Genomic DNA, 26155 nt, shown 5'->3' with positions numbered 1-26155 from the left:
ACTCTTAGGCTCATGACATGTGGCTCTCAAGCTCATAATTTGTGGCTCTCGAGCTCATGATGTGTGGCTCTCAAGCTCATAATTTGTGGCTCGCGAGCTCATGATGTGTGGCTCTCAAGCTCATAATTTGTGGCTCGCGAGCTCATAATGTGTGGCTCTCGAGCTCATGATGTGTGGCTCTCGAGCTCATGATATGTGGCTCCCGAGCTCATGATGTGTGGCTCTCGAGCTCATGATGTGTGGCTCTCGAGCTCATGATGTGTGGCTCTCGAGCTCATGATGTGTGGCTCTCGAGCTCATGATGTGTGGCTCTCGAGCTCATGATGTGTGGCTCTCGAGCTCATGATGTGTGGCTCTCGAGCTCATGATATGTGGCTCCCGAGCTCATGATGTGGGGCTCTAAAACTCATGATGTGTGGCTCTTGAGCTCATGATGTGTGGCTCTTGAGCTCATGATGTGTGGCTCTTGAGCTCATGATGCGTGGCTCTTGAGCTCATGATGTGTGGCTCTTGAGCTCATGATGCGTGGCTCTTGAGCTCATGATGTGTGGCTCTTGAGCTCATGATGTGTGGATCTTGAGCTCATGATGTGTGGCTCTTGAGCTCATGATGCGTGGCTCTTGAGCTCATGATGTGTGGCTCTTGAGCTCATGATGTGTGGCTCGTGAGCTCATGATGTGTGGCTCACAAGCTCATGATGTGTGGCTCTCAAGCTCCTGTGACTTGCGAGCTTATGATGTGTGGCTCTCAAGCTCATTATATGTGGCTCTTGAGCTCATGATGTGTGGCTCTTGAGCTCATGATGTGTGGCTCTTGAGCTCATGATGTGTGGATCTTGAGCTCATGATGCGTGGCTCTTGAGCTCATGATGTGTGGCTCTTGAGCTCATGATGCGTGGCTCTTGAGCTCATGATGTGTGGCTCTTGAGATCATGATGTGTGGATCTTGAGCTCATGATGCGTGGCTCTTGAGCTCATGATGTGTGACTCTTGAGCTCATGATGCGTGGCTCTTGAGCTCATGATGTGTGGCTCTTGAGCTCATGATGTGTGGCTCGTGAGCTCATGATGTGTGGCTCACAAGCTCATGATGTGTGGCTCTCAAGCTCCTGTGGCTCGCGAGGTTATGATGTGTGGCTCTCGAGCTTATGTGTGGCTCGCGAGGTTATGATGTGTGGCTCTTGAGCTTATGATGTGTGGCTCGCGAGGTTATGATGTGTGGCTCATGAGCTTATGATGTGTGGCTCGCGAGGTTATGATGTGTGGCTCTTGAGCTTATGATGTGTGGCTCGCGAGGTTATGATGTGTGGCTCATGAGCTTATGATGTGTGGCTCGCGAGGTTATGATGTGTGGCTCGCGAGGTTATGATGTGTGGCTCTCGAGCTCATGATGTGTGGCTCACGAGGTTATGATGTGTGGCTCGCGAGGTTATGATGTGTGGCTCTCGAGCTCATGATGTGTGGCTCACGAGGTTATGATGTGTGGCTCTCGAGCTCATGATGTGTGGCTCACGAGGTTATGATGTGTGGCTCACGAGGTTATGATGTGTGGCTCGCGAGGTTATGATGTGTGGCTCATGAGCTTATGATGTGTGGCTCGCGAGGTTATGATGTGTGGCTCATGAGCTTATGATGTGTGGCTCGCGAGGTTATGATGTGTGGCTCGCGAGGTTATGATGTGTGGCTCGCGAGGTTATGATGTGTGCCTCTCGAGCTTATGATGTGTGGCTCTCGAGCTTATGATGTGTGGCTCGCGAGGTTATGATGTGTGGCTCGCGAGGTTATGATGTGTGGCTCGCGAGGTTATGATGTGTGCCTCTCGAGCTTATAATGTGTGCCTCTCGAGCTTATGATGTGTGGCTCGCGAGGTTATGATGTGTGGCTCGCGAGGTTATGATGTGTGGCTCGCGAGGTTATGATGTGTGACTCGCGAGGTTATGATGTGTGGCTCGCGAGGTTATGATGTGTGCCTCTCGAGCTTATGATGTGTGGCTCTCGAGCTTATGATGTGTGGCTCGCGAGGTTATGATGTGTGGCTCGCGAGGTTATGATGTGTGGCTCGCGAGGTTATGATGTGTGCCTCTCGAGCTTATAATGTGTGCCTCTCGAGCTTATGATGTGTGGCTCGCGAGGTTATGATGTGTGGCTCGCGAGGTTATGATGTGTGGCTCTCGAGCTCATGATGTGTGACTCGCGAGGTTATGATGTGTGGCTCGCGAGGTTATGATGTGTGGCTCGCGAGGTTATGATGTGTGGCTCGCGAGGTTATGATGTGTGGCTCGCGAGGTTATGATGTGTTTTCAAACTTGACACAACTTTTGTTTTTCACATCTTGTAACCATAGAACCATCTGACTAAAAACATATAAAAACACTTAAACTTAAACGATCAAAACCCCAAATTTGTGTTGGCCTCAAAAACTTTTGGCCATGACTTTACACTGGATACAACTGTATCTACTGCTTCTGAATGGAAACCAAAGTGTTCTCATTCGCTAAGTTTGAGTCTGGGCTACTCCATGTTGGTCAGATGTACGGGCCCTTCTAGTGCTCTAAAAGCTATAATGACATAGGTGTTGTCCTTGCCCCCTCCCCCTTCATTATGTAGTAATGTCCACCATCCTGTAACAATGTCCCCTATTCTGCGCTTCTGCCTAGTAAATATCTTCCTTGTATATGTCCCCCATCCTGATATATGTCTCCCATACTGGTATATATATTCCCCATCCTGAGCCCCTTCATGGTAAATTTGTCCCCATCCTGGTATATTTGTCCCCATCCAGGTATATGTCTCCATCCTGGAATATATGTGCCACAATGTGACTTGTTGGATAGCAAGAGATAGGGGCCCCTATGCTATCCCTAATCTTAGGGATACTCCTAATGGTGGAGATGCCGGAGTTCCATTCGTGGCCCTGCTCCTGACCAAACCTAATCTGATGCCACATCTCCCCCCCGCCAGGGAATGACAGGGCAGGAGTGTGATGTTAATCACAGATGAGAACAGACAAGGGAAAACCAAAACTTTGACATACCGCACACACACAGGATAAAGCAGTAAGAGATCCAGGAGGAAAACAAGAGCAGGAAGGAAGTTACAAAAGACAACTGGATTAAACTCCACAACTGCACAAAGCAACAAGAACTACAAACACCAAAAAGTCTGGGACACCACACCAGACCAACTAAGACGAGCTATAGCTGGCATAGGAGGAAGGACCCAACCAGTATATATAGGCAGAGAGCAGATGTGATATGCTCCCTCCCTCACAACAGGTGATCAAAGAAAGCAAACAAGCAAACTATCAGAGATTAACTCTTTCTAACCTACCTATGAATCAGAACATAGCAGTTCGACAACCAAGTCTGCCTGTGTTGCTCTGAGACACCAGAGGATCTTTCAGGTGGAGTGTCAGAATCAGCAATCTGAACAGGACCTGACATCACCATGACAGACGGGGAAGTTAATGAAAATCTCTCTATGACAATATGTCCCTAAACCTGGGCCCCTTCCTATTAAATATGTCTCCATCATGATCCCCTTCATGGTAAATATCTTCCCCCAACCTAGTATATTTAACCTCATCTTGGTATATATCTCCCATCCTGGCATTAGTGTCCCATCCTGGTATGTATGGCTTTATCCTGGGACCATCCTGGTGTGTGTATATATATATATATATATATATATATATATATATATATATATATATCTGTATATATATATATATATCTGTATAGAAATATATATGTATATATATATATATATATGTAGTACAGACCAAACGTTTGGACACACCTCCTCATTCAAAGAGTTTGCTTTATTTTCATGACTCTGAAAATTGTAGATTCCCATTGAAGGCATCAAAACTATGAATTAACACATGTGGAATGAAATACTTAACAAAAAAGTGTGAAACAACTGAAAATATGTCTTATATTCTAGGTTCTTCAAAGTAGCCACCTTTTGCTTTGATTACTGCTTTGCACACTCTTTGCATTCTCTTGATGAGCTTCAAGAGGTAGTCACCGGAAATGGTTTTCCAACAGTCTTGAAGGAGTTCCCAGAGATGCTTAGCACTTGTTGGCCCTTTTGCCTTCACTCTGCGGTCCAGCTCACCCCAAACCATCTCGATTGGGTTCAGGTCTGGTGACTGTGGAGGCCAGGTCATCTGGCGTAGCACCCCATCACTCTCCTTCTTAGTCAAATAGCCCTTACACAGCCTGGAGGTGTGTTTGGGGTCATTGTCCTGTTGAAAAATAAATGATGGTCCAACTAAACGCAAACCGGATGGAATAGCACGCTGCTGCCAGATGCTGTAGTAGCCATGCTGGTTCTGTATGCCTTCAATTTTGAATAAATCCCCAATAGTGTCACCTCCTCCTCCATGCTTCACGGTGGGAACCAGCCATGTAGAGTCCATCCGTTCACCTTTTCTACAAAGACACGGTGGTTGGATCCAAAGATCTCAAATTTGGACTCATCAGAGCAAAGCACAGATTCCACTGGTCTAATGCCCATTCCTTGTGTTCTTTAGCCCAAACAAGTCTCTTCTGCTTGTTGCCTGTCCTTAGCAGTGGTTTCCTAGCAGCTATTTTACCATGAAGGCTGCTGCACAATGTCTCCTCTTAACAGTTGTTCTAGAGATTAGAAGGTGTGTCCAAACTTTTGGTCGGTACTGTATATATATATATATATATATAATATGTATATAGTCCCTGTTCTGCCTCGAACACAAAATAAACAAAAAAACATTTCTGCTTCCCTTACTCCACTTCCACATCGCACGGCGTACTCCTCTGTAGCAGGTGAAAGTGCCGGCAGTTGATATTGACGTCACTGCTGCGATGAAGCATAGTATTACTGCTATGTGACGCTAATGACTGGCACACTGACGTCAGCTACCAGCCACTGATTGGCTGGTGGCATGTATTGCGGTGCAGGGACCCCATGAGTTTCTGTGCAGCAATGCATACCAGCTGGAGTGCGTCCTCTGACACACATCCAACTGAAAAAGGCCCTGGGGTCAGTGGGCTGCCTCGACCCCCAACTCCTCTGTGACCGTGATGATTACACCCCTGACTAGGATGCCATCCGTGTGCTGTCCACGCCTTTCAAGAACGCGTAGACTTTAATGACTTGATTTTGAACTATGTCCAACATTAAAAATGGACATGTTGCAGTTTTGTTTTGATTTTTTTGCAACACTTAGTCTGAAAAAGCCAGATGTGTGAATTTAGCCCTATAGAATTAAATGGGTATGGACAGAGCACATACATGAATCATGGACATCTGATGAGTCCTTTGGATTGTTGTTGTCCAGCAAACTATACTTCATTCATTTTCAGATAAAGTTATTATTTCTATTTTTTTTTTTTTTTTTAATTTTTTTGCTCCTGCATTACCACAGCTGACCTCTTGGTGTGCTATAGTGCAGAACATCGGTGATGGAACCAATGAATGAAACACTCATGCGCCACCTAGTGGTCACAGCTGGTGACACATGAAATGTTTTGAAGAATTTCAGAGTAATATTTCCTTGTTTTCTTCTGTTCTTAAAATGTTTTTATTTTCTCCAGAGCCCCTCAATGGGAGAATGTCAGTCCTGAGATTAGGAGAAAACTGAACTCAGACAAGAATGATGGAGAATTTTGGTATGTTGATTTATATTAATTAAACCTCTGACACATAAATAGAAGCAGAATTAGCCTGCCATGCGGACTGAGCCATTCATTTCATAGCTAATACCAAGAAAAAAAAAGTATTTGTGCTTTTCTTTTTGTTTTATTTTCTCAAAAACAATTAATTTATAAGCAAAAGAGGTTTTAAAAAACAAACAAACAAGTAATTCTCGCCACCCCCCATTTCCAAACACTCTCACAAATGTAATATTTGGTTGCGCCTCTGTTACATCCCACATCTTACAGTTCAAGTCAAAAATGTTTAAACTTGCCCATACTGTTTGTCAGAGGGAATTTTCTGAACCAAAATTAAAAATTGTACTTAAAACACAGGGTTAATTTTCCTCTGATTACTTCCATTTGCAATTGGTTGATTATAGAGGGATTAAAAAAAGTTTTTAATTTAGTTTGAAGATAAGAAAGAGGGCCTAAAAAAGTTTTTCCTAACATTTTTGTTGTCCCTAATAATGGGGCCATTGTGGACAGAAATATAAAATTATATTAATATTAATATTACATTATATATATATATATATATATATATATATTGTGAGACTGTGACCGGGGTTATCTATGACGGCCGGTATGTCTCGCCCCGGTTGTGCTCACTCCATGATAATCCACTATAGGGTTAATGCTGTTTTCCCTACAGGCTGAAGGGAGGGATAAATAGATTCAGGAACAAGGGCAGGTGTGCCGGGTGTGAGGGGGTGATCACATCTCCCTGAGTTCTCTGCCGGAAAGGCACATATGTAATATTGTGGACTTTTTCTTTGGAATAAACCGTGTGCTGTGAACCTTGGTGCCTGGATCCCGTGTCTTCTGCAGCGCAGCCGACGACGCTACCTCACATATGGTGGAGAATGCGGGCATGACAGCCGGTGAGGTGTAGCATCCATTCCTGGTGACCCAGTAGCACATGTCCTGGATTCGAGCGGCTATACTACAGCCCAAACCCGGCGACGCCATGGAGGACATACTAGAGCATTTGGCTCAGGCTAATGCACAGCAGCAACAGACCAATGCACACCTGCTCCAATCCTTGCAAATGCAGGAAAAAAAATTCCAAGAACAGATGGATCAGGCCAATGCACGTCAGCAGCAATCCTTGCAAGTGCACCAAGAACAGATGGAGCAGGCCAATGCACGTCAGCAGCAAGCCTTGCAATTGCAGGAAAAAAGGCACCAAGAACAGATGGTTCTCCTGGCCAAGTCGATCCGTGCCGGACCGGCAGCAACAACCCCGGGATCGGGTGATGACGGCAGCGTCCGGAAAGCGGTGAGACAAGCGTTGCAAAAGATGACCCCGGGTGATGATGTGGAAGCGTTCCTGGCGGTGTTTGAACGGGTGGCCGAGCGGGAAAAGCTGCCGACCCCGCAGTGGGCTGAGGTATTGTCACCTTATCTGACGGGGGAACCCCAAAAAGCATACCTGGACCTCTGTACCGAGGACGCCATTGACTATGTGACCCTGAAAGCCGAAATACTGGCTCGGTTGGGGGTGAATACCTATGTACGGGCTCAGCGGGTAAATCAGTGGTTCTTTGAGGAAGCCAAACCCGTACGCTCCCAGGCCTATGACTTGTTACATCTTGTAAAAAAGTGGTTGCAGCCTGACACTCTGAGCCCGGCGCAAATGGTGGAAAGGGTAGTAGTGGATCGTTTTGTGCGCACTTTACCCGTCACCGTTCAACGGTGGGTCGGACAGGGTGACCCGAGTACCCTGGACCAATTAGTGTCCCTGGTAGAGCGGCATGTGGCTACGCAGGACTTGATACGGGACACTGAGACTTTGCGTACCGCCCGGCGGTTCGGCCCCTCCAACCCTAGGGCCAAGGACCCACCGCTGACACCGGTGCGGGAGTCCGCTACCGTCCCGTCTGAAGCTGCACCCTCCGTCCCTGAGGTCCGGAAAACTATGTACCCTAAACGACAACTCGTCAAGGGGGTGTCCTTCCCTATTAGATGTTGGCGGTGCCAGCGGGTGGGACATATGGAAGCCCAGTGTCCACTCACCACGGAGCCCATGGATTGTGGGGTTACCCGGCGGGGTTCAATGTATGCTCAGGTGGTGTGTACCGCTGACCTGGTCTACCCAGAGACTGAGCCCTACTTGTGCCAAATTCAGGTGAATGGATGTCCGGTTACAGGCTTGTTGGATTCCGGAAGCTTAGTGACCCTTGTGCGATCAACCCTAAGGGCTAAAGTAAAGGCCACCGGACGTACCGTGGGGGTGGTTTGCATACATGGGGACCGCCGAGACTATCCCACGGGGATAGTCACCATCACAGCACCTTGCGGTCAGGTGCAACATGAAGTGGGACTTCTGAACACTCTTCCTTATGACGTGATCCTAGGAAGGGATCTGCCCTATTTTTGGACTTTATGGAAGGGACCTCCTAAGTCCCCTCAGATATTGGTCAGTCCGGGACCTGAGCCCTACAATCCTGAATCCGGGACGCCTGCCGTAGGGGTCCCCATGATAGGGACAGGATGTGAACCTGATAGGTCGCCCCTAGAGGTATTGGCAGGAGAGGCTGAGACGGTCGAGCCCATCCCGGAGTTGGAGGCGTCCCCGGATACGTTTGGGACAGCCCAACTCCAGGACCCTACATTAATACATGCCCGGAGTCGGGTGACAGTAGTTGACGGGGTGGCACAGCTGCCTGGTGCCCAGGTAAGATACCCCCATTTCGCTCTTAAGCAGGATTTACTCTACCGGGTAGATGAAATACGGGGCGTAGGGGTAGAGCAGTTGGTGGTGCCCCAGCCGTATCGCCGGCGGGTCCTCGACTTGGCTCATAAACACCTGATGAGTGGTCACCTAGGGGTCAAGAAAACGCAGGAGCGAATATTGCAAAGGTTCTATTGGCCCGGGGTCTTTGGGGAGGTAAAACGGTTCTGCGAAACCTGCCCAGAGTGTCAGCTTACCGCACCCCTGACCCACTTTCGCAGTCCGTTGGTACCGTTACCCATTATAGAAGTCCCTTTTGAACGGATAGGGATGGATCTGGTGGGGCCCCTCGTAAAGTCTGCTCGAGGGCACCAGCATATCCTAGTGATCGTTGACTATGCCACCCGGTATCCAGAGGCGATACCTCTCAGACATACTGCAGCCAAGCTTATAGCTCGGGAGTTGTTTGCTGTGTTCTGCCGGGTGGGGTTGCCCAAGGAGATCCTTACGGATCAGGGGACCCCATTCATGTCTAAAGTGACCAAAGAGCTATGCCGGCTACTCCAGATCAAGCAGTTGCGTACGTCTGTGTATCATCCTCAGACGGATGGTTTAGTGGAACGATTCAATAAAACCCTGAAAACCATGCTCAAAAGGGTGATTTCCAAAGACGGGAAAGACTGGGATATGATGCTTCCCTATTTGATGTTTGCCATACGAGAGGTGCCACAGGCATCCACGGGGTTTTCGCCTTTTGAATTGTTATACGGGCGACATCCCCGGGGATTGTTGGACCTGGCAAAAGAAACCTGGGAGCAGGAGCCCACCCCCCATAAAAGTGTGATTGAACACATTTTGGGTATGCAGAACCGCATAAGCGCGGTCATGCCAATTGTGAAGGAGCATTTACAGGAGGCTCAGGCCGCGCAAAGCGGCCGCTACAATAGACAAGCCACCGTGCGGACCTTTAATCCCGGGGATCGGGTGTTGGTATTGATTCCCACGGCGGAGAGTAAATTCCTGGCTCAGTGGCAAGGCCCCTACGAGATAAAGGAAAGAGTCGGGGTGGTTAACTATAAAGTATTGCAGCCCGGTAGGCGGAAACCTGAACAAATATACCATGTCAACCTATTAAAACCTTGGCAGGAACGGGAAAACCTGATGGCTGTTTTTTCCCCACCTCCCTCCTCTTCGGGTCGTTCACATCCGGCTCCAGCGATCTCCGGAGGGGACGAACCGGAAGTAAGGATTGGAGAAGCCCTCACCAAGACACAGAGGCGAGAGGCCAGACGGTTGGTTCAGCAGAACCCCGATGTCTTCTCCGAGCTGCCCGGTAGGACCAGTCTGATACGACATGATATTGTCACCGAGCCCCACCTGAAGGTACGCCTGAAGTCATACCGGGTACCGGAGGCTCGACGACAAGCCATATCAGAGGAAGTAAAGTCAATGTTACGCCTGGGGGTCATCGAAAAATCCCGGAGTGAATGGGCTAGTCCGATTGTCCTAATACCAAAACCCGATGGCTCCTTAAGGTTCTGCAATGACTTTAGGAGATTGAACGAAATATCCAAGTTTGATCTCTACCCCATGCCCCGGGTGGATGAGCTGATTGATAGGCTGGGACAGGCGCGATACTTTACCACGCTCGACCTGACCAAGGGGTACTGGCAGGTGCCACTAACAGAGTCCGCCAAGGAGAAAACCGCTTTTGTTACGCCGGAGGGTCTCTTCCACTATGTTGTCTTGCCTTTTGGGTTACATGGCGCTCCGGCCACGTTCCAGAGGTTGATGGACTTAGTGCTGGAACCCCACCAGGCGTATGCTTCAGCGTACCTTGATGACATCATTATTTACAGCTCCGATTGGCAGACCCACTTGGAACAGGTACAAGCGGTGGTGGACGCGCTTCGAACAGCCGGATTGACAGCCAATCCCAAGAAATGTGCGTTGGGACTCACGGAAGCCCGCTACTTGGGCTACGTAATAGGCCAAGGAGTGATTAAGCCCCAAATTAACAAAGTGGAGGCGATCCAGAAGTGGCCTAGACCCCTGACCACGAAGCAGGTTAGGGCCTTCCTGGGTATCGTGGGGTACTACAGGAGGTTTGTAAAAGATTTTGCGGGACTATCAGCCCCCTTGACGGACCTTCTCAAAGGCAAGAAGTCCGTCATGGTGCGCTGGACTCCGCAGGCCGAGGACTCCTTCCGGGCCCTGAAGGAGGTCCTGTGCGGACAGCCCGTTCTTGTAAACCCTGATTTCCGGAAAGAGTTCATAGTACAGACTGACGCCTCGGAGGTCGGCCTGGGGGCAGTGCTGTCTCAGGTGGTTCAGGGGGTGGAACACCCCGTCACCTTCTTAAGTAGGAAGCTCACCCCTCCCGAGCGGAATTATAGCGTAGTGGAGAAGGAGTGTCTGGCGATCAAGTGGGCCTTGGAGTCCCTACGCTATTACCTGCTGGGACGGCAGTTTCGCTTGGTGACGGATCACTCTCCACTGGTCTGGATGAGGTCCGCCAAGGAACGGAATGCCCGGGTTACCCGGTGGTTCCTTTCTCTGCAGAACTTCCGGTTTACGGTTGAACACCGGGCCGGTAGGTTGCAGGGCAACGCCGATGCCTTGTCCCGCGGCCCATGTTTGATGGCAGGAGTTCAACCCCGCACGCTTGAACTGAGGGGGGGGGTATGTGAGACTGTGACCGGGGTTATCTATGACGGCCGGTATGTCTCGCCCCGGTTGTGCTCACTCCATGATAATCCACTATAGGGTTAATGCTGTTTTCCCTACAGGCTGAAGGGAGGGATAAATAGATTCAGGAACAAGGGCAGGTGTGCCGGGTGTGAGGGGGTGATCACATCTCCCTGAGTTCTCTGCCGGAAAGGCACATATGTAATATTGTGGACTTTTTCTTTGGAATAAACCGTGTGCTGTGAACCTTGGTGCCTGGATCCCGTGTCTTCTGCAGCGCAGCCGACGACGCTACCTCACAATATATATATGTATATAATATAATATAATATAATATAATATATATATATATATATATATATATAATATATATATGAGTCCAACAATGTAGACCAGCTCACTCCAGTGAATCACCTGGATCCTCAGCTCACCTGGTTAACTCCGTTGTGCCCGGATCAGGACGTAGGAGTCCATCCATACAAATGTAAACAACAACAAGGCAAAATCCAGCAATAATGTGAGCAATCCAGGATGCTGTTAAAAAAAATTTCTTTCTTTTTATTCATAAATTCATTAAAATATAATGGTCCAAGCAATTCAGAACAGCATTATCGCAGGAAAATAGCGCAGATAGGACTACGCGTTTCAGCGGTAAAATCCGCCTTCTTCACGGTCCAGAATCTGATCTGCTTTCCAAACATGGAACCTTATATACATCTCACTCCCATCAGGGTAATTACAAACATGTGTGAGAGATTTAAAAACATGAGCTAGAAAAGCAAATCAAACATATAAGCTATCCACATATTGATCAATATACAACATACATGAGAATTATAGGGAAAGGATTCAACATTTAGGAGAAAAATACAATCAGATAATCCAATAACCTGACCATAAAACTATTTTTAAAGTGATGCAAAAAGCCTAACACAGTAGTAATAGCCAGCAACATATAATGCAACAATGTATCAATAGTGCATAATGATATCCATACGATTGTTAAGAACTTGTTAAAATTAATAAAGAAATTGAAACTATTAAAAACTCTGTTAAGGATCTGGAAATTTCCGACACCATTACTAAATTCCAGGACCGTATGTACAACAACTTAAAGAGAAGGGAGAATTCCATTATAGCCATAAAGAAAAGAAAATTCTTGAGAGATCTTGAGGATTATAAGAATGATAAAATATATAATTGGGCTAGTAATCCTCCCTCCATTTTGAGAAAATATAAGCCTTGGTATAAGAAACCTAAGGTATCCTTCAATTCCACGGCCAATTATGATACCTCTTTTGGAGAAACATCGGATGAATTAACGGACTCCTCGGTTGCTTCAGTAGCCAGTATTCAGACTGGTGGTAAAAAACACCAAAAAAGGAACTCCCCAATAGTTGAACCCCCGCCACCCCCTTATTAATAGGACTTAAAATGAAACATCTTATCTATTTGGACTTCATTAATTTGTATCCTTGCCTATAGGATGTCCTGCGAAGATTTCATGAAAAACTTTGTCAGCATGTACATCTGCAACCACACACCAACTTTCTTGGATTTCGGATTCCCCCGGTATTGCTGGGAGACCACCAGCTACTACAACCAGTGGGTGGGGGACAGCGCTGCCGGAGGATGTAGCTCTACAGGTTTGTCATAAACGGCTCGGGCCAATACCATAAATGTGCCATTAATGGCTCCGGCCAAAACCATAAATGTGCCATGAACGGCTCCGACCAAAACCATAAATGTGCCATGAATTGCTGCGGCCAAAACCATAAATGCGTCATGAATTGCTCCGGCCAAAACCATAAATGTGCCATGAACGGCTCCGGCCAAAACCATAAATGTGCCATGAATGGCTGCGGCCAAAACTATACAATGTGCCATGAATAGCTCCAGCCAAAATCATAAATGTGTCATGAATAGCTCTGGCCAAAACCATAAATGTGCCATGAATGGCTGCGGCCAAAACTATACAATGTGCCATGAATAGCTCCAGCCAAAATCATAAATGTGTCATGAATAGCTCTGGCCAAAACCATAAATGTGCCATGAATGGCTCTGGCCAAAACCATAAATGTGTCATGAATGGCTCCAGCCAAAACCATAAATGTGCCATGAATGGCTGCGGCCAAATCTATACAATGTGCCATGAATAGCTCCAGCCAAAATCATAAATGTGTCATGAATAGCTCTGGCCAAAACCATAAATGTGCCATGAATGGCTCCGGCCAAAACCATAAATGTGTCATGAATGGCTCCAGCCAAAACCATAAATGTGCCATGAATGGCTCCAGCCAAAACCATAAATGTGCCATGAATGGCTCCGGCCAAAACCATAAATGTGCCATGAATGGCTCCGGCCAAAACCATAAATGTGTCATGAATGGCTCCAGCCAAAACCATAAATGTGTCATGAATGGCTCCAGCCAAAACCATAAATGTACCATGAATGGCTCTGGGCAAAACCATAAATGTGCCATGAACGGCTCCAGCCAAAACCATAAATGTGCCATGAATGGCTCCAGCCAAAACCATAAATGTGCCATGAATGGCTCCGGCCAAAACCATAAATGTGCCATGAATGGCTCCGGCCAAAACCATAAATCTGCCATGAATGTCTCCGGCCAAAACCATAAATGTGCCATGAATATCTCCAGCCAACACCATAAATGTACCATGATTGGTTCCGGCCAAAACCATAAATGTGCCATGAATGGTTCCGGCCAAAACCATAAATGTGCCATGAATGGTTCCGGCCAAAACCATAAATGTGCCATGAATGGCTCCGGCTAAAACCATACATGTGTCATGAATACCTGCGGCCAAAACCATAAATGTGCCATGAATATCTCCAGCCAACACCATAAATGTGCCATGATTGGTTCCGGCCAAAACCATAAATGTGCCATGAATGGCTCCGGCTAAAACCATAAATGTGCCATGAATGGCTCCGGCTAAAACCATAAATGTGTCATGAATAGCTCCGGCCAAAACCATAAATGTGCCATGAATGGCTGCGGCCAAAACTATACAATGTGCCAAGAATGGCTCCGGCCAAAACCATAAATGTATGACCAATATTGATCGCTATTCACTGCAAAGCCCGACAAAGACACATCTATATTCTTTCAGCTATGCATGCTACCGTTACAATAGTATTTAATAAGCGGTGCTAAAGGGCAATACACTACACAGCCACATGTGTGCCGACATTACCAAGTATCTGCATAGAAGGGGCCTCCTCATTCTCTGGACCTCTAGGGTCCTAATAGTGCCAAAACTGAAAACACAATTTAATATATAATTCTATTTTAGCCAATAAAACACTTAACAGACAATTTTTATGTGACCAATCTCATTTATCTTTAGAGGACATGTGGAAAAATCCCCAATATATAATCACTGTTCCCGAGTCACAAGGACCAAAGAGGGGATACAATGTGACCGTGGCTCTAATGCAGAGTCTCAGCAATGAAAGAAAATGCAATCCTCCATGGCTGCCGATAGGATTCGCTTTCTGTAAGGTACGGAAATAACTCTGAAAGGTCTGATGCAAGAAGAGCACAAAAAACAAATTTCACAATTACTTTTGATACTCAGGCAATAATTGTCCTCACATTAATTAACAACAGTACTTCAACAAAAAATACAGGAATAAAACTGCTATAATACTGCCCCCTATGTACAAGAATATAACTACTATAATACTGCCCCCTATGTACAAGAATATAACTACTATAATACTGCCCCCTATGTACAAGAATATAACTACTATAATACTGCTCCTATGTACAAGAATATAACTACTATAATACTGCCCCTATGTACAAGAATATAACTACTATAATACTGCCCCTATGTACAAAAATATAACTGCTATAATACTGCCCCTATGTACAAGAATATAACTACTATAATACTGCCCCATGTACAAGAATATAACTACTATAATACTGCCCCTATGTACAAGGATATAACTACTATAATACTGCCCCCTATGTACAAGAATATAACTACTATAATACTGCCCCTATATACAAGAATATAACTACTATAATACTGCCCCTATGTACAAGAATATAACTACTATAATACTGCCCCTATATACAAGAATATAACTACTATAATACTGCTCCTATGTACAAGAATATAACTACTATAATACTGCTCCTATGTACAAGAATATAACTACTATAATACTGCTCCTATGTACAAGAATATAACTACTATAATACTGCCTCCTATGTACAAGAATATAACTACTATAATACTGCCCCTATGTACAAGAATATAACTCCTATAATACTGCCCCTATGTACAAGAATATAACTACTATAATACTGCTCCTATGTACAAGAATATAACTGCTATAATACTGCTCCTATGTACAAGAATGTAACTACTATAATACTGCTCCTTATATACAAGAATATAACTACTATAATACTGCCCCTATGTACAAGAATATAAATACTATAATACTGCCCCTATGTACAAGAATATAACTACTATAATACTGCTCCTATGTACAAGAATATAACTACTATAATACTGCCCCTATGTACAAGAATATAACTACTATAATACTGCTCCTATGTACAAGAATATAACTACTATAATACTGCCTCCTATGTACAAGAATATAACTACTATAATACTGCCCCTATGTACAAGAATATAACTCCTATAATACTGCCCCTATGTACAAGAATATAACTACTATAATACTGCTCCTATGTACAAGAATATAACTGCTATAATACTGCTCCTATGTACAAGAATATAACTACTATAATACTGCTCCTATGTACAAGAATATAACTACTATAATACTGCCTCCTATGTACAAGAATATAACTACTATAATACTGCCCCTATGTACAAGAATATAACTCCTATAATACTGCCCCTATGTACAAGAATATAACTACTATAATACTGCTCCTATGTACAAGAATATAACTGCTATAATACTGCTCCTATGTACAAGAATGTAACTACTATAATACTGCTCCTTATATACAAGAATATAACTACTATAATACTGCCCCTATGTACAAGAATATAAATACTATAATACTGCCCCTATGTACAAGAATATAACTACTATAATACTGCTCCTATGTACAAGAATATAACTACTATAATACTGCCCCTATGTACAAGAATATAACTACTATAATACTGCTCCTATGTACAAGAATATAACTACTATAATACTGCCTCCTATGTACAAGAATATAACTACTATAATACTGCCCCTATGTACAAGAATATAACTCCTATAATACTGCCCCTATGTACAAGAATATAACTACTATAATACTGCTCCTATGTACAAGAATATAACTGCTATAATACTGCTCCTATGTACAAGAATATAACTACTATAATACTGCTCCTTATATACAAGAATATAACTACTATAATACTGCCCCTATGTACAAGAATATAAATACTATAATACTGCCCCTATGTACAAGAATATAACTACTATAATACTGCCCCTATGTACAAAAATATAACTGCTATAATACTGCCCCTATGTACAAGAATATAACTACTATAATACTGCCCCATGTACAAGAATATAACTACTATAATACTGCCCCTATGTACAAGGATATAACTACTATAATACTGCCCCCTATGTACAAGAATATAACTACTATAATACTGCCCCTATGTACAAGAATATAACTACTATAATACTGCTCCTATGTACAGGAATATAACTACTATAATACTGCCCCCTATGTACAAGAATATAACTACTATAATACTGCCCCTATGTACAAGAATATAACTCCTATAATACTGCCCCTATGTACAAGAATATAACTACTATAATACTGCTCCTATGTACAAGAATATAACTGCTATAATACTGCTCCTATGTACAAGAATATAACTACTATAATACTGCTCCTTATATACAAGAATATAACTACTATAATACTGCCCCTATGTACAAGAATATAAATACTATAATACTGCCCCTATGTACAAGAATATAACTACTATAATACTGCCCCTATGTACAAAAATATAACTGCTATAATACTGCCCCTATGTACAAGAATATAACTACTATAATACTGCCCCATGTACAAGAATATAACTACTATAATACTGCCCCTATGTACAAGGATATAACTACTATAATACTGCCCCCTATGTACAAGAATATAACTACTATAATACTGCCCCTATATACAAGAATATAACTACTATAATACTGCCCCTATGTACAAGAATATAACTACTATAATACTGCCCCTATATACAAGAATATAACTACTATAATACTGCTCCTATGTACAAGAATATAACTACTATAATACTGCTCCTATGTACAAGAATATAACTACTATAATACTGCCCCTATGTACAAGAATATAACTACTATAATACTGTTCCTGGGTATAACAATATATCCTGTAAATATGAATATTTTGTACATTATAGAAAAACTAAAATTATTTTTTCTTTTTTTATACAGGTTACAGTCAAGGTAGGACTTTTTTTGTAATATTTCTGCATATTCATAAAGACATGTACAGACTCCACAGAATATTTATTTTCCAACTTATGTGACAATTGAAATATTCCGATGTGAATTGTCCTAAATCATCAGGGATAATCCCATTCGGCTGCTGCAGTGAACTGGCGGTGATTCCTGCACATGTCAGCTAATTTGAACAGCTGACATGTGTGCCTCGCAGGCACGAGTGGATCAGCGATCCACCCGTGCCTGTTAACCCCTTAAATTGTGCTGTCAAAATGTGACAGTGCAATTTAAATGTCAGTCGCGATAATCGTTCACTTTCCTGGCTGCATCAGCAGCACCATGACATGATCACGGAGAGCCGATGGTTGCCATGGTAGCACAGGTTCATGTTATGACTCCTATAGCTGACATGACTCACTTCCTGTTTCACCCGGCCGAGCAGCCTGTGTTACAAGCAACAATCATTTCAACTGATTAGAGCGATGCAGCTGTGATCAACTGAAATGAATGAGTGATCAGACTGCCGATCCTTATAGATCCCTAGGGGGGGGCTAGTAAAAAATTAAAAAAAAGTGAAAAAAAAAGTTTTATAACATTAAAAAAAGAAAAAAACCCTAAAACTTCAAATCACCCTCTTATCGCTCCATTGAAAATTAAAGGGTTAAAAAAATAAAAATATACACACATTTGGTAGCACCCCATTCAGAAACGCCAGATCTATCAAAAATGATAATAAATTAGTCTGACTGGTATACGGCGTAGCAGTAAAAAAAATTCCAAATGCCAAAATTATGGCTTTTGTGTGCTGCAAATTGTGCGCAAAATGGCATAACAGGCGATCAAAATATAGCATCTGCGCAAAAATTGTACCATCAAAAACATCAGCTTGAGATGCAAAAAATAAGACATCACTGAGCCCCAGATCCCAAAAATGAGAACTCTACGGGTTTTGGAAAATGGCGCAAAAAGTGCGCCAATTTTTTTGGACAAACTTCTGAATTTTTTTTTAAACCCTTATATAAAAGTATACCTATACATGTTTGGTGTCTACGAACTCGTACCGACCTGAGGCATCACACCTGCAGATCAGTTTTACTATATAGTGAACACAATGAATAAGATATACAAAAAACAATAATGCAATCGCATTTTTTGCAATTTTTCCGCACTTGGAAATTTTTTGCCATTTTCTAGTACATTATATAGTAAAACTCATGGTTTCATTTAAATGCACTACTCGTGTTGCTAAAAACAAGCTCTCATATGGCAAGATTGACGGGAAAATAAAAAAGTTACGGCTCTTGGAAGAAGGAGAGCAAAAAAAAAAAAAAAGAAAGATGGAAAATCACCTGGGGGTGATTGTATCCAGAACCTCCCGCCATAGAGTCAGGTACATAAAAACAATATTCTATCTGATATTGATGGCATAAGATCTCGGTCACAGTAGATAATCCTTTTAAGATGACCTCAGAAAAAAACAGCAATGTGAATGATATTCCTGTAATCTCAGCTCACGCTGCTTATTTTTTTTCTTGTGGATTTGAACCATTAAAGTGTTTTTTCAAATCCTCAATGTGTCACGTCTTTCAGTGTTTGTGAACTATTTTTCACCCATTTAAGTGATGGGAAATAAAAAAAAGCACGTAAAAACTTCCTTGTTTTTTGTCAACATTGATTTTTGGTGCAGAGAAATCTGCTGCAAATTCTCTATGTGCAAATAATCTTACTGTCACATTTCTAAAAACGGATGAAGATACCGAGCCTTATACAAGGATACATTTATCATTCATAAATATATCAGCTTGAAATAGGTAAAAAATAATAATTTTATTCTTGATTGCATTTCTATGTGCACCTAGGATATAAAAAGTAAAGTTTCAGGCTACCACTAGGTGGCGCTGACACTCAGGCAGGAAAACTAACTAGAGTGTAATACTACAGAAGTCCACCAGAGGTCGCCAAACTACATGTCAGAGTAGTCAAACAGAAATGGGTCAATGCCGGGATTTTGGAGCAACACAAGTCACAGTAACACAGTCACAAGAACAGAGCCAAGGTCAAATACCAGGAAGCAAACTACACAGGAGAGACACCGGGGAGGACAGAAGACTGGGTAACTGGGGGAACACAGTGGTAAGACTGGGCAGGACAGATGGAGGACAGAGCAAGCAGGAAAAGTGGAGGTCATGCAGGGGAGGCAGGACGGAGGTCAGGCAGAGGATGGAGGTCAGGCAGGGGCAGCGAGATGGAGGTCAGACAGGGCTGGAGGGACAGAGGTCAGACAAGGCTGGAGGGATGGAGGTCAGGCAGGGGAGGCGGGATGGAGGTCAGGCAGGGAAGGCGGGACGGAGGTCAGACAGGGCTGGAGGGACGGAGGTCAGGCAGGGGAGGTGGGACGGATGTCAGACAGGGCTGGAGGGACGGAGGTCAGACAGGGCTGGAGGGACGGAGGTCAGGCAGGGGAGGCGGGATGGAGGTCAGGCAGGAAAGGCGGGACGGAGGTCAGACAGGGCTGGAGGGACGGAGGTCAGGCAGGGGAGGAGGGACAGAGGTCAGGCAGGGCCGGAGAGATAGAGGTCGGGCAGGTCAGGGGTCAGGAAAAAAGGTACCAGGTAGCAGAAAAATGGAGCAGAGCATTTCTCACAGGAATACCAAGACGCAAAGCCAGAAATATCACTGGCAGCGTCCTAAAGACAGCAGAGCCCAGATATCGCAGCGTGACCCCTAGAATGAGGCTATGCCAAACAGGCCCCTCCTCAGGGACCCAATTCCCAGAACGGATCCCTGCAGCGGTTCTGCAGCGACAGAGCCATGCAGGATTCATGACATAAAGTTTAAATATCTCTTACTTTGGACAACGTTTCCACCCGAGCTGAGGAAGACTCCTTCATCTTTTCTTCTGGGTTGGAGAACAGAAGTTCCTTAGACATAATTATTTCGCTCATACCAAAATTTCCGGAAAAGAGGCCAAATTTCTTGCTATTCCCCTTTCTAGCCATATACCATTGATTACCTGAACTGAAGTCTGATATCTCACACTCATTTACCTTTTTTATGATATTTAGGAAACTAAGACTGGGACGCAACAAAAATATTCCCCCCATCATGTAACAGACACCATCGTTCAAGAAGCAAAGCCCATCAGAGAAATCTCCAAATCCTTCGCGGTTCAGCCGGGCACCTACGTCATTCTGCCCTTCACACGAGCCAAGGGGCGAGAAGCCAAGTTCCTGCTGAGAATCTTCATAAAGACCTCGCAGATCGCTGAGTAATCATTTTTTTAATTTGTTTTGCAAAGGTCAATATTTTGTTATCAAAAAAAGAAACTTTGAAACAGTTTTGGAAAGTAACGGGCGCCTCGGTCATCGAGGATCTGGTTAGGGCCGCAGGAATCTCTTACAAAAGTTTTACAAAAGTTGCAATAAACTTTTTATAAAAGGATAAGGATAAGGGTGTCATCACCTGACGCGGAGAATATTTGACCCTCCCTAATCATTAAAATGATAGAGCAGAAGAACCTATCTCATCGGGTCCAGGTCATCAGGGAGTCCCTGCAAAATCTTTGCAACTACCATATTTTTCGCTTTATAAGACGCACCGGAATATAAGATGCACCCCAAACTTAGACATAAAAAAAGGTAAAAAAAAGAAAAATGGGGTCCGTCTTATACTCCGGTGTTCTCTTACCAGAGGGGGGCAGCAGTGGTGGTGAAGCGGGGTCACAGGAGGCACAGGTTGTGCTGGCAGGCGCGGCAGGTCAGTGGCAGCGGGGTCCGTGGTTGCAGGTACCGTGGCGTCCGTGGTTGCAGGCACGGTGGCATCCGCGGTGGCAGGATCCGTGGGGTCCGTGGTGGTAGCAGCAGCCGTGGCGGGTGAGCCGTGCAGCAGGCCAGTACAGTGAGTGTCCGCGGTCCCGGTTCAGTGGTGGCAGCGGCGGCGGCGGCGACTGCTCAGTGGTGGCAGGGACTGCTCAGTGGTGGAGTGTGTCCGCGGTCCCGGTTCAGTGGTGGGAGCGGCGGCGACGGCTCAGTGGTGGGAGCGGCGGCGACGGCTCAGTGGTGGAGTGTGTCCGCGGTCCCGATTCAAGTAATGGCGCCCGGAGCGACGCATGCGCAGATGGAGCTCTCATCCAAGGGCTCCATCTGCGCACGCGCTGAGTCCCGGAGCAGCGCGTGCGCAGATGGAGCTCTCATCCAAGAGCTCCACCGGCGCCATCATTTGAAAGTGGGACCGCAGACAACTGGTAAGCTGCACAGCCGCCCGCCCCGCATGCACAGAGTGGCAGCCAGCAGGCTGCCCGCCCATCCTGCGTACAAGCCGCCGGGTACCTGTGCTTGAGTGCGGTGGCAGCCGGGTACCCATGGCTGTGTGCGGGCGGCAGCCGGGTGCTGTGTGCGAGCGGCGGTCGGGTGCCCGTGCGGGCGGCAGCCGGCTGCCGCCCTCACACAGGTACCCGGCTGCCGCCCTCACAAAGCACCCGCTGCGCCCGCACACAGCCATGGGTACCCGTCTGCCACCGCATGCAAGCACAGGTACCCGGCTGCCGACCCCACAAAGCACCCGCTGCCGCCCGCACACAGCCACGGGTGCCCGGCTGCCGCTGCACGCAAGTACAGGTACCCGGCCGCTTGCATGCAGCCACAGGCACCCGGCCGCCCGATCGCCTCAGACAGGACCCCCCCCGGTACCGCTTTATAAGACGCACCCCCCATTTTCCTCCCAAAATTTGGGGAGGAAAAGTGCGTCTTATAAAGCGAAAAATACGGTATTTGGATTTTTCGCCAATCCCCGGTTCTTATTCTTAAAGTTATATCTAAAGGCATAAAGATTTAGAGGAGGCTTCAAGAGAGAGGGGCTTTGTCATGGCTCACTCATCCCCTGTTCTATTCGGAGTAAGAACATATTTAGGACACTGCATAGGCAGCAAAATGGGGGGCCAATTTGACCAAAAGTCAACTGCCGATGTTTGGCCATTTCAGTTGGTGTCCCGCTGAAGGCCCCAATAGCTGCCATGTTGGTACTCCCTCCTGTGAACGCTGAGATTGAGATTTTTGCTATATACAATAATGTACTATAGCAGTATATAGACTATGCCATCAGATAATTGTGGGTTTCAGTCCCTTTAAAATAAAAAAAATTCACGTGTCCCCCAAGATGGTAAGGCTTGGGGAAGAAGAGAAAACAAGAAAATGATCGTGCAGGAAAATCTTCTAGTCATGAAGGGGTTGATCTAATACTAATCAATAATGCTACCCTACTGAATCTATAGGTTGATAATGTATATATATATATATCTATGTTATATTTGTAGAAATGAAGAAACAAAGACAACTACAAGTGAAAGGAAACGAGAAGTCCGCTCCAGCAGTGTGCCAGCAAAGTACGTACACCAGACATCTGCTATACACTGGGGAATTCTTGTGCTGTACTAATTTTTTTATGTTATTTATCCAACTTGTGTCCCCTTTTTCTACTACCGTGTTTCCCCGAAAGTAAGGCCCTGTCTTACATTAATTTTACCCCCAAAAGTCCCACCCTGCCTTACTTTCGGGGGAGGCCTTACATTGGAAAAAAAATGACAATCCTCCCCCCTGCAGCCTCCCCATTGTTTGAGAGTCTGGCATCCACCCCATCCTCCGCCCTGCAGCCTCCCCATTGTTTGAGAGTCTGGCATCCACCCCATCCTCCGCCCTGCAGCCTCCCCATTGTTTGAGAGTCTGGCATCCACCCCATCCTCCCCCCTGCAGCCTCCCCATTGTTTGAGAGTCTGGCATCCACCCCATCCTCCCCCCTGCAGCCTCCCCATTGTTTGAGAGTCTGGCATCCACCCCATCCTCCCCCCTGCAGCCTCCCCATTGTTTGAGAGTCTGGCATCCACCCCATCCTCCCCCCTGCAGCCTCCCCATACAGTGGTTCTGCCCCCCACTCTGCCACCACACACACTGACACATACGGTACCGGTACAGCCCCACACGGCACCCACACACATATCGTACCGGTACCGTACACACACACACACACTGACACATACAGCCCCATACGGCACCCATACACATACCATACACATACCGTACACATACCGTACACACACACACACACACACACACACAGAGAGTTTCGGAACTTACCGTTACTTTCCTTCTGTTTCGATCTCCTCTGCGGTGCCGGGCTGACGATTCAGATGCAAGGGACGCTGGACCAATCGGAGCGAGCCTGCAGGCGGTGACGTCGCGGCTGATTTCGGCCAATCAGCTGCGAGCCGGCTGACTGGCCAATCGCAGCTCGAGCTGAGGGCCAATCAGCTGCGAGCCGGCTGACTGGCCAATCGCAGCTCGAGCTGAGGGCCAATCAGCTGCGAGCCGGCTGACTGGCCAATCACAGCTCGAGCTGATGGCCAGCAGGGAGCCTTGCGGGGGCCATTCACCGGAGGCGGACCACGGGTGGCACGAGACTGGAGAAGGCCTGGATGGAGCGAGGGAACAGCGGCAAGTTCCTGTACTGTCCCCAGTGACCCCACCCATATGCGGCCTTACATTACGCCGCGACCACCACCCATAGGCGGCCTTACATTCCCCGGGCCCCCTGCTACCCTGCCTTACAATCGGGGGGTGCCCTACATTGGCGGACCCCCCCGAAACCCCCACCCTGCCTTACTTTCGGGGGGGTCCTACTTTCGGGGAAACACGGTACCTCCAACTGTAGTTGCCTTCGTGCATCTTGGTGCTGGTCGTCTTCTTCCTTTTTTTTCATTTCCACTCTTTGAACCAATCCATAATTGTCTTCTACAATGAATTGTAACTTCTCAGATTCAGACAGAACTTCAGTTGAGTTATTATTTCTATTATTACTGTTGAATTATTATTTGTAATTTTTGTGTATTATTATTATTATTATTATTATTATTATTAAAAAATAATAATGCAATAAGACAAATAACAATATGATTACAAATAATAAAAATAATAATAAGTAATAATAATTCAATACCAAATCATAATAATAATGCAAATGGTAATAATGGTATCATTGTAATCATCATTATTTGTAATAATATTGTATTATTACAGTATTTTATTTATACAGTCTATCTTATTATTATTATTATTATTATTATTATTAATAATAATAAATCACTAGAAAATAATAAAAATTGTAATAATATTATTGTATTATCATTATTATTTGTAATAATGTATTATTACTGTATTTTATTTGTACAGTCTATCATATTTTTTATTATAATTATTATTTTTATTCATAATAATAATACAAATGGTAATAGAATTTTTGTATTATCATTATATGTAAACATATTTTATTACTGTATTTTATTTGTACAGTATAAATATATTATATTAACAATAATAAAAATAATGCAATAATACAAGTAACAATATTAATACAAATAAAAATTAATACCTAATGATAATACTAATACTAAAAATACTAATAATAATATAACAAAGAATAAGAATAGTATTATTGTATTATCATTTGTAATAATATTGTATTACTGTATTTTATTTGTACAGTAAAACTATTATTTTTTTTTATTATTATTATTATTATTATTATTATTATTTGTATTTCCAGTAGAAGATTTCGTCTTGATTTGGTCATTTACTGTTTTTTGGTTTTTTTTTTGCATGTATGTTATTAATGAAATTCTTGAAAGTCTTTCCTAACATCAAACTTAAAGGGATTGTTCATGACAGTATTTTATTGTAATTAATACAAAGGATCGGCACTCCAAATCTTCTGAAATATTTTTGTAGTTTATTCCATCATATCATACAGGTGTAAATACGCATTTCGGCTAATAGTGAGCCTTTTTCACATCACTGTTTCTGCAGTATTTTATTGTAGAGATAGTCCCTTAAAAATAAAGCAACAAAAGAAAAACATACAGTATACTCGCCAAGTAGACCTCACTGCTCCTCCGCACCGATATATTTTCCCATCGGTTTCCTGACTTCCTCCTCCAGAGGGGGACTCACATTACTGTTGTACAGTGATGGGCGATCCCCCCGATGATCAGGATCGAGGACCCTCGCCCGATCGTTTAGTAAAGATCAAGATCGGGATCGAGATAACACAATCTTGCGTCTGATCACCGATCTCGGGGCTTTACAGTTATGGGATGGGACGGGGGAGAGGCTGTAAGATAAAGAATATAGGTAATAAACATTGTCATTATTCTTACAGGTCCCGCGACGTGTCCTGCAGACTCTGTCTCCCGACCGCTTCTGCTTCCGAGTCCGATCATTGCTGTGCCCCCGGGTTAAAGGACCTTCCGTGACATCATAGCCATGTGACCAACAGACATTAGCTTACAGACTGGTCACATGACTATGACGTCATCGAAGGTCCTCACTGTCAGGCTGCTTCTCGCTCTGTACAGAGCGATGTAGCAGAGCTGACAATGCTCTCTCTGCTTCTCACTGTGTATACACTGTGTCTGTACAGAGTGATCAAACTGACAATGATCTACCTGTGGATTACTACATACACTAGATAGCGGGCATATAGCTTCCAGCTTGTATCAGTTGTACACAGCATATTCAGACAAACATTCAGTTCCCGCTCTTACTGGTCCTGTG

The 26155-nt window shown here is 44.7% G+C and overlaps 1 protein-coding gene across 1 annotated transcript in view; it reads left to right on the top strand.

The window, feature by feature from the left end:
- The window catches only part of LOC142294881 (calpain-13-like), a 212644-nt gene that overhangs the window by 114731 nt on the left and 71758 nt on the right, over positions 1-26155 (top strand). Inside the window, exons 9-14 of the mRNA XM_075337943.1 lie at positions 5578-5652; positions 12527-12687; positions 14414-14568; positions 17547-17558; positions 20621-20823; positions 22867-22935. Of these exons, the coding sequence (XP_075194058.1) occupies positions 5578-5652; positions 12527-12687; positions 14414-14568; positions 17547-17558; positions 20621-20823; positions 22867-22935 (675 nt within the window). The remainder of the gene's footprint in view (positions 1-5577; positions 5653-12526; positions 12688-14413; positions 14569-17546; positions 17559-20620; positions 20824-22866; positions 22936-26155) is intronic.

The sequence above is a fragment of the Anomaloglossus baeobatrachus genome, chromosome 3 (assembly GCF_048569485.1).
Source record: "Anomaloglossus baeobatrachus isolate aAnoBae1 chromosome 3, aAnoBae1.hap1, whole genome shotgun sequence".
Taxonomy (NCBI): Eukaryota; Metazoa; Chordata; class Amphibia; order Anura; family Aromobatidae; genus Anomaloglossus; species Anomaloglossus baeobatrachus.
The sequence above is the reverse complement of the archived record's forward strand: the minus strand, read 5'-3'. Positions and strand labels throughout refer to the sequence as shown.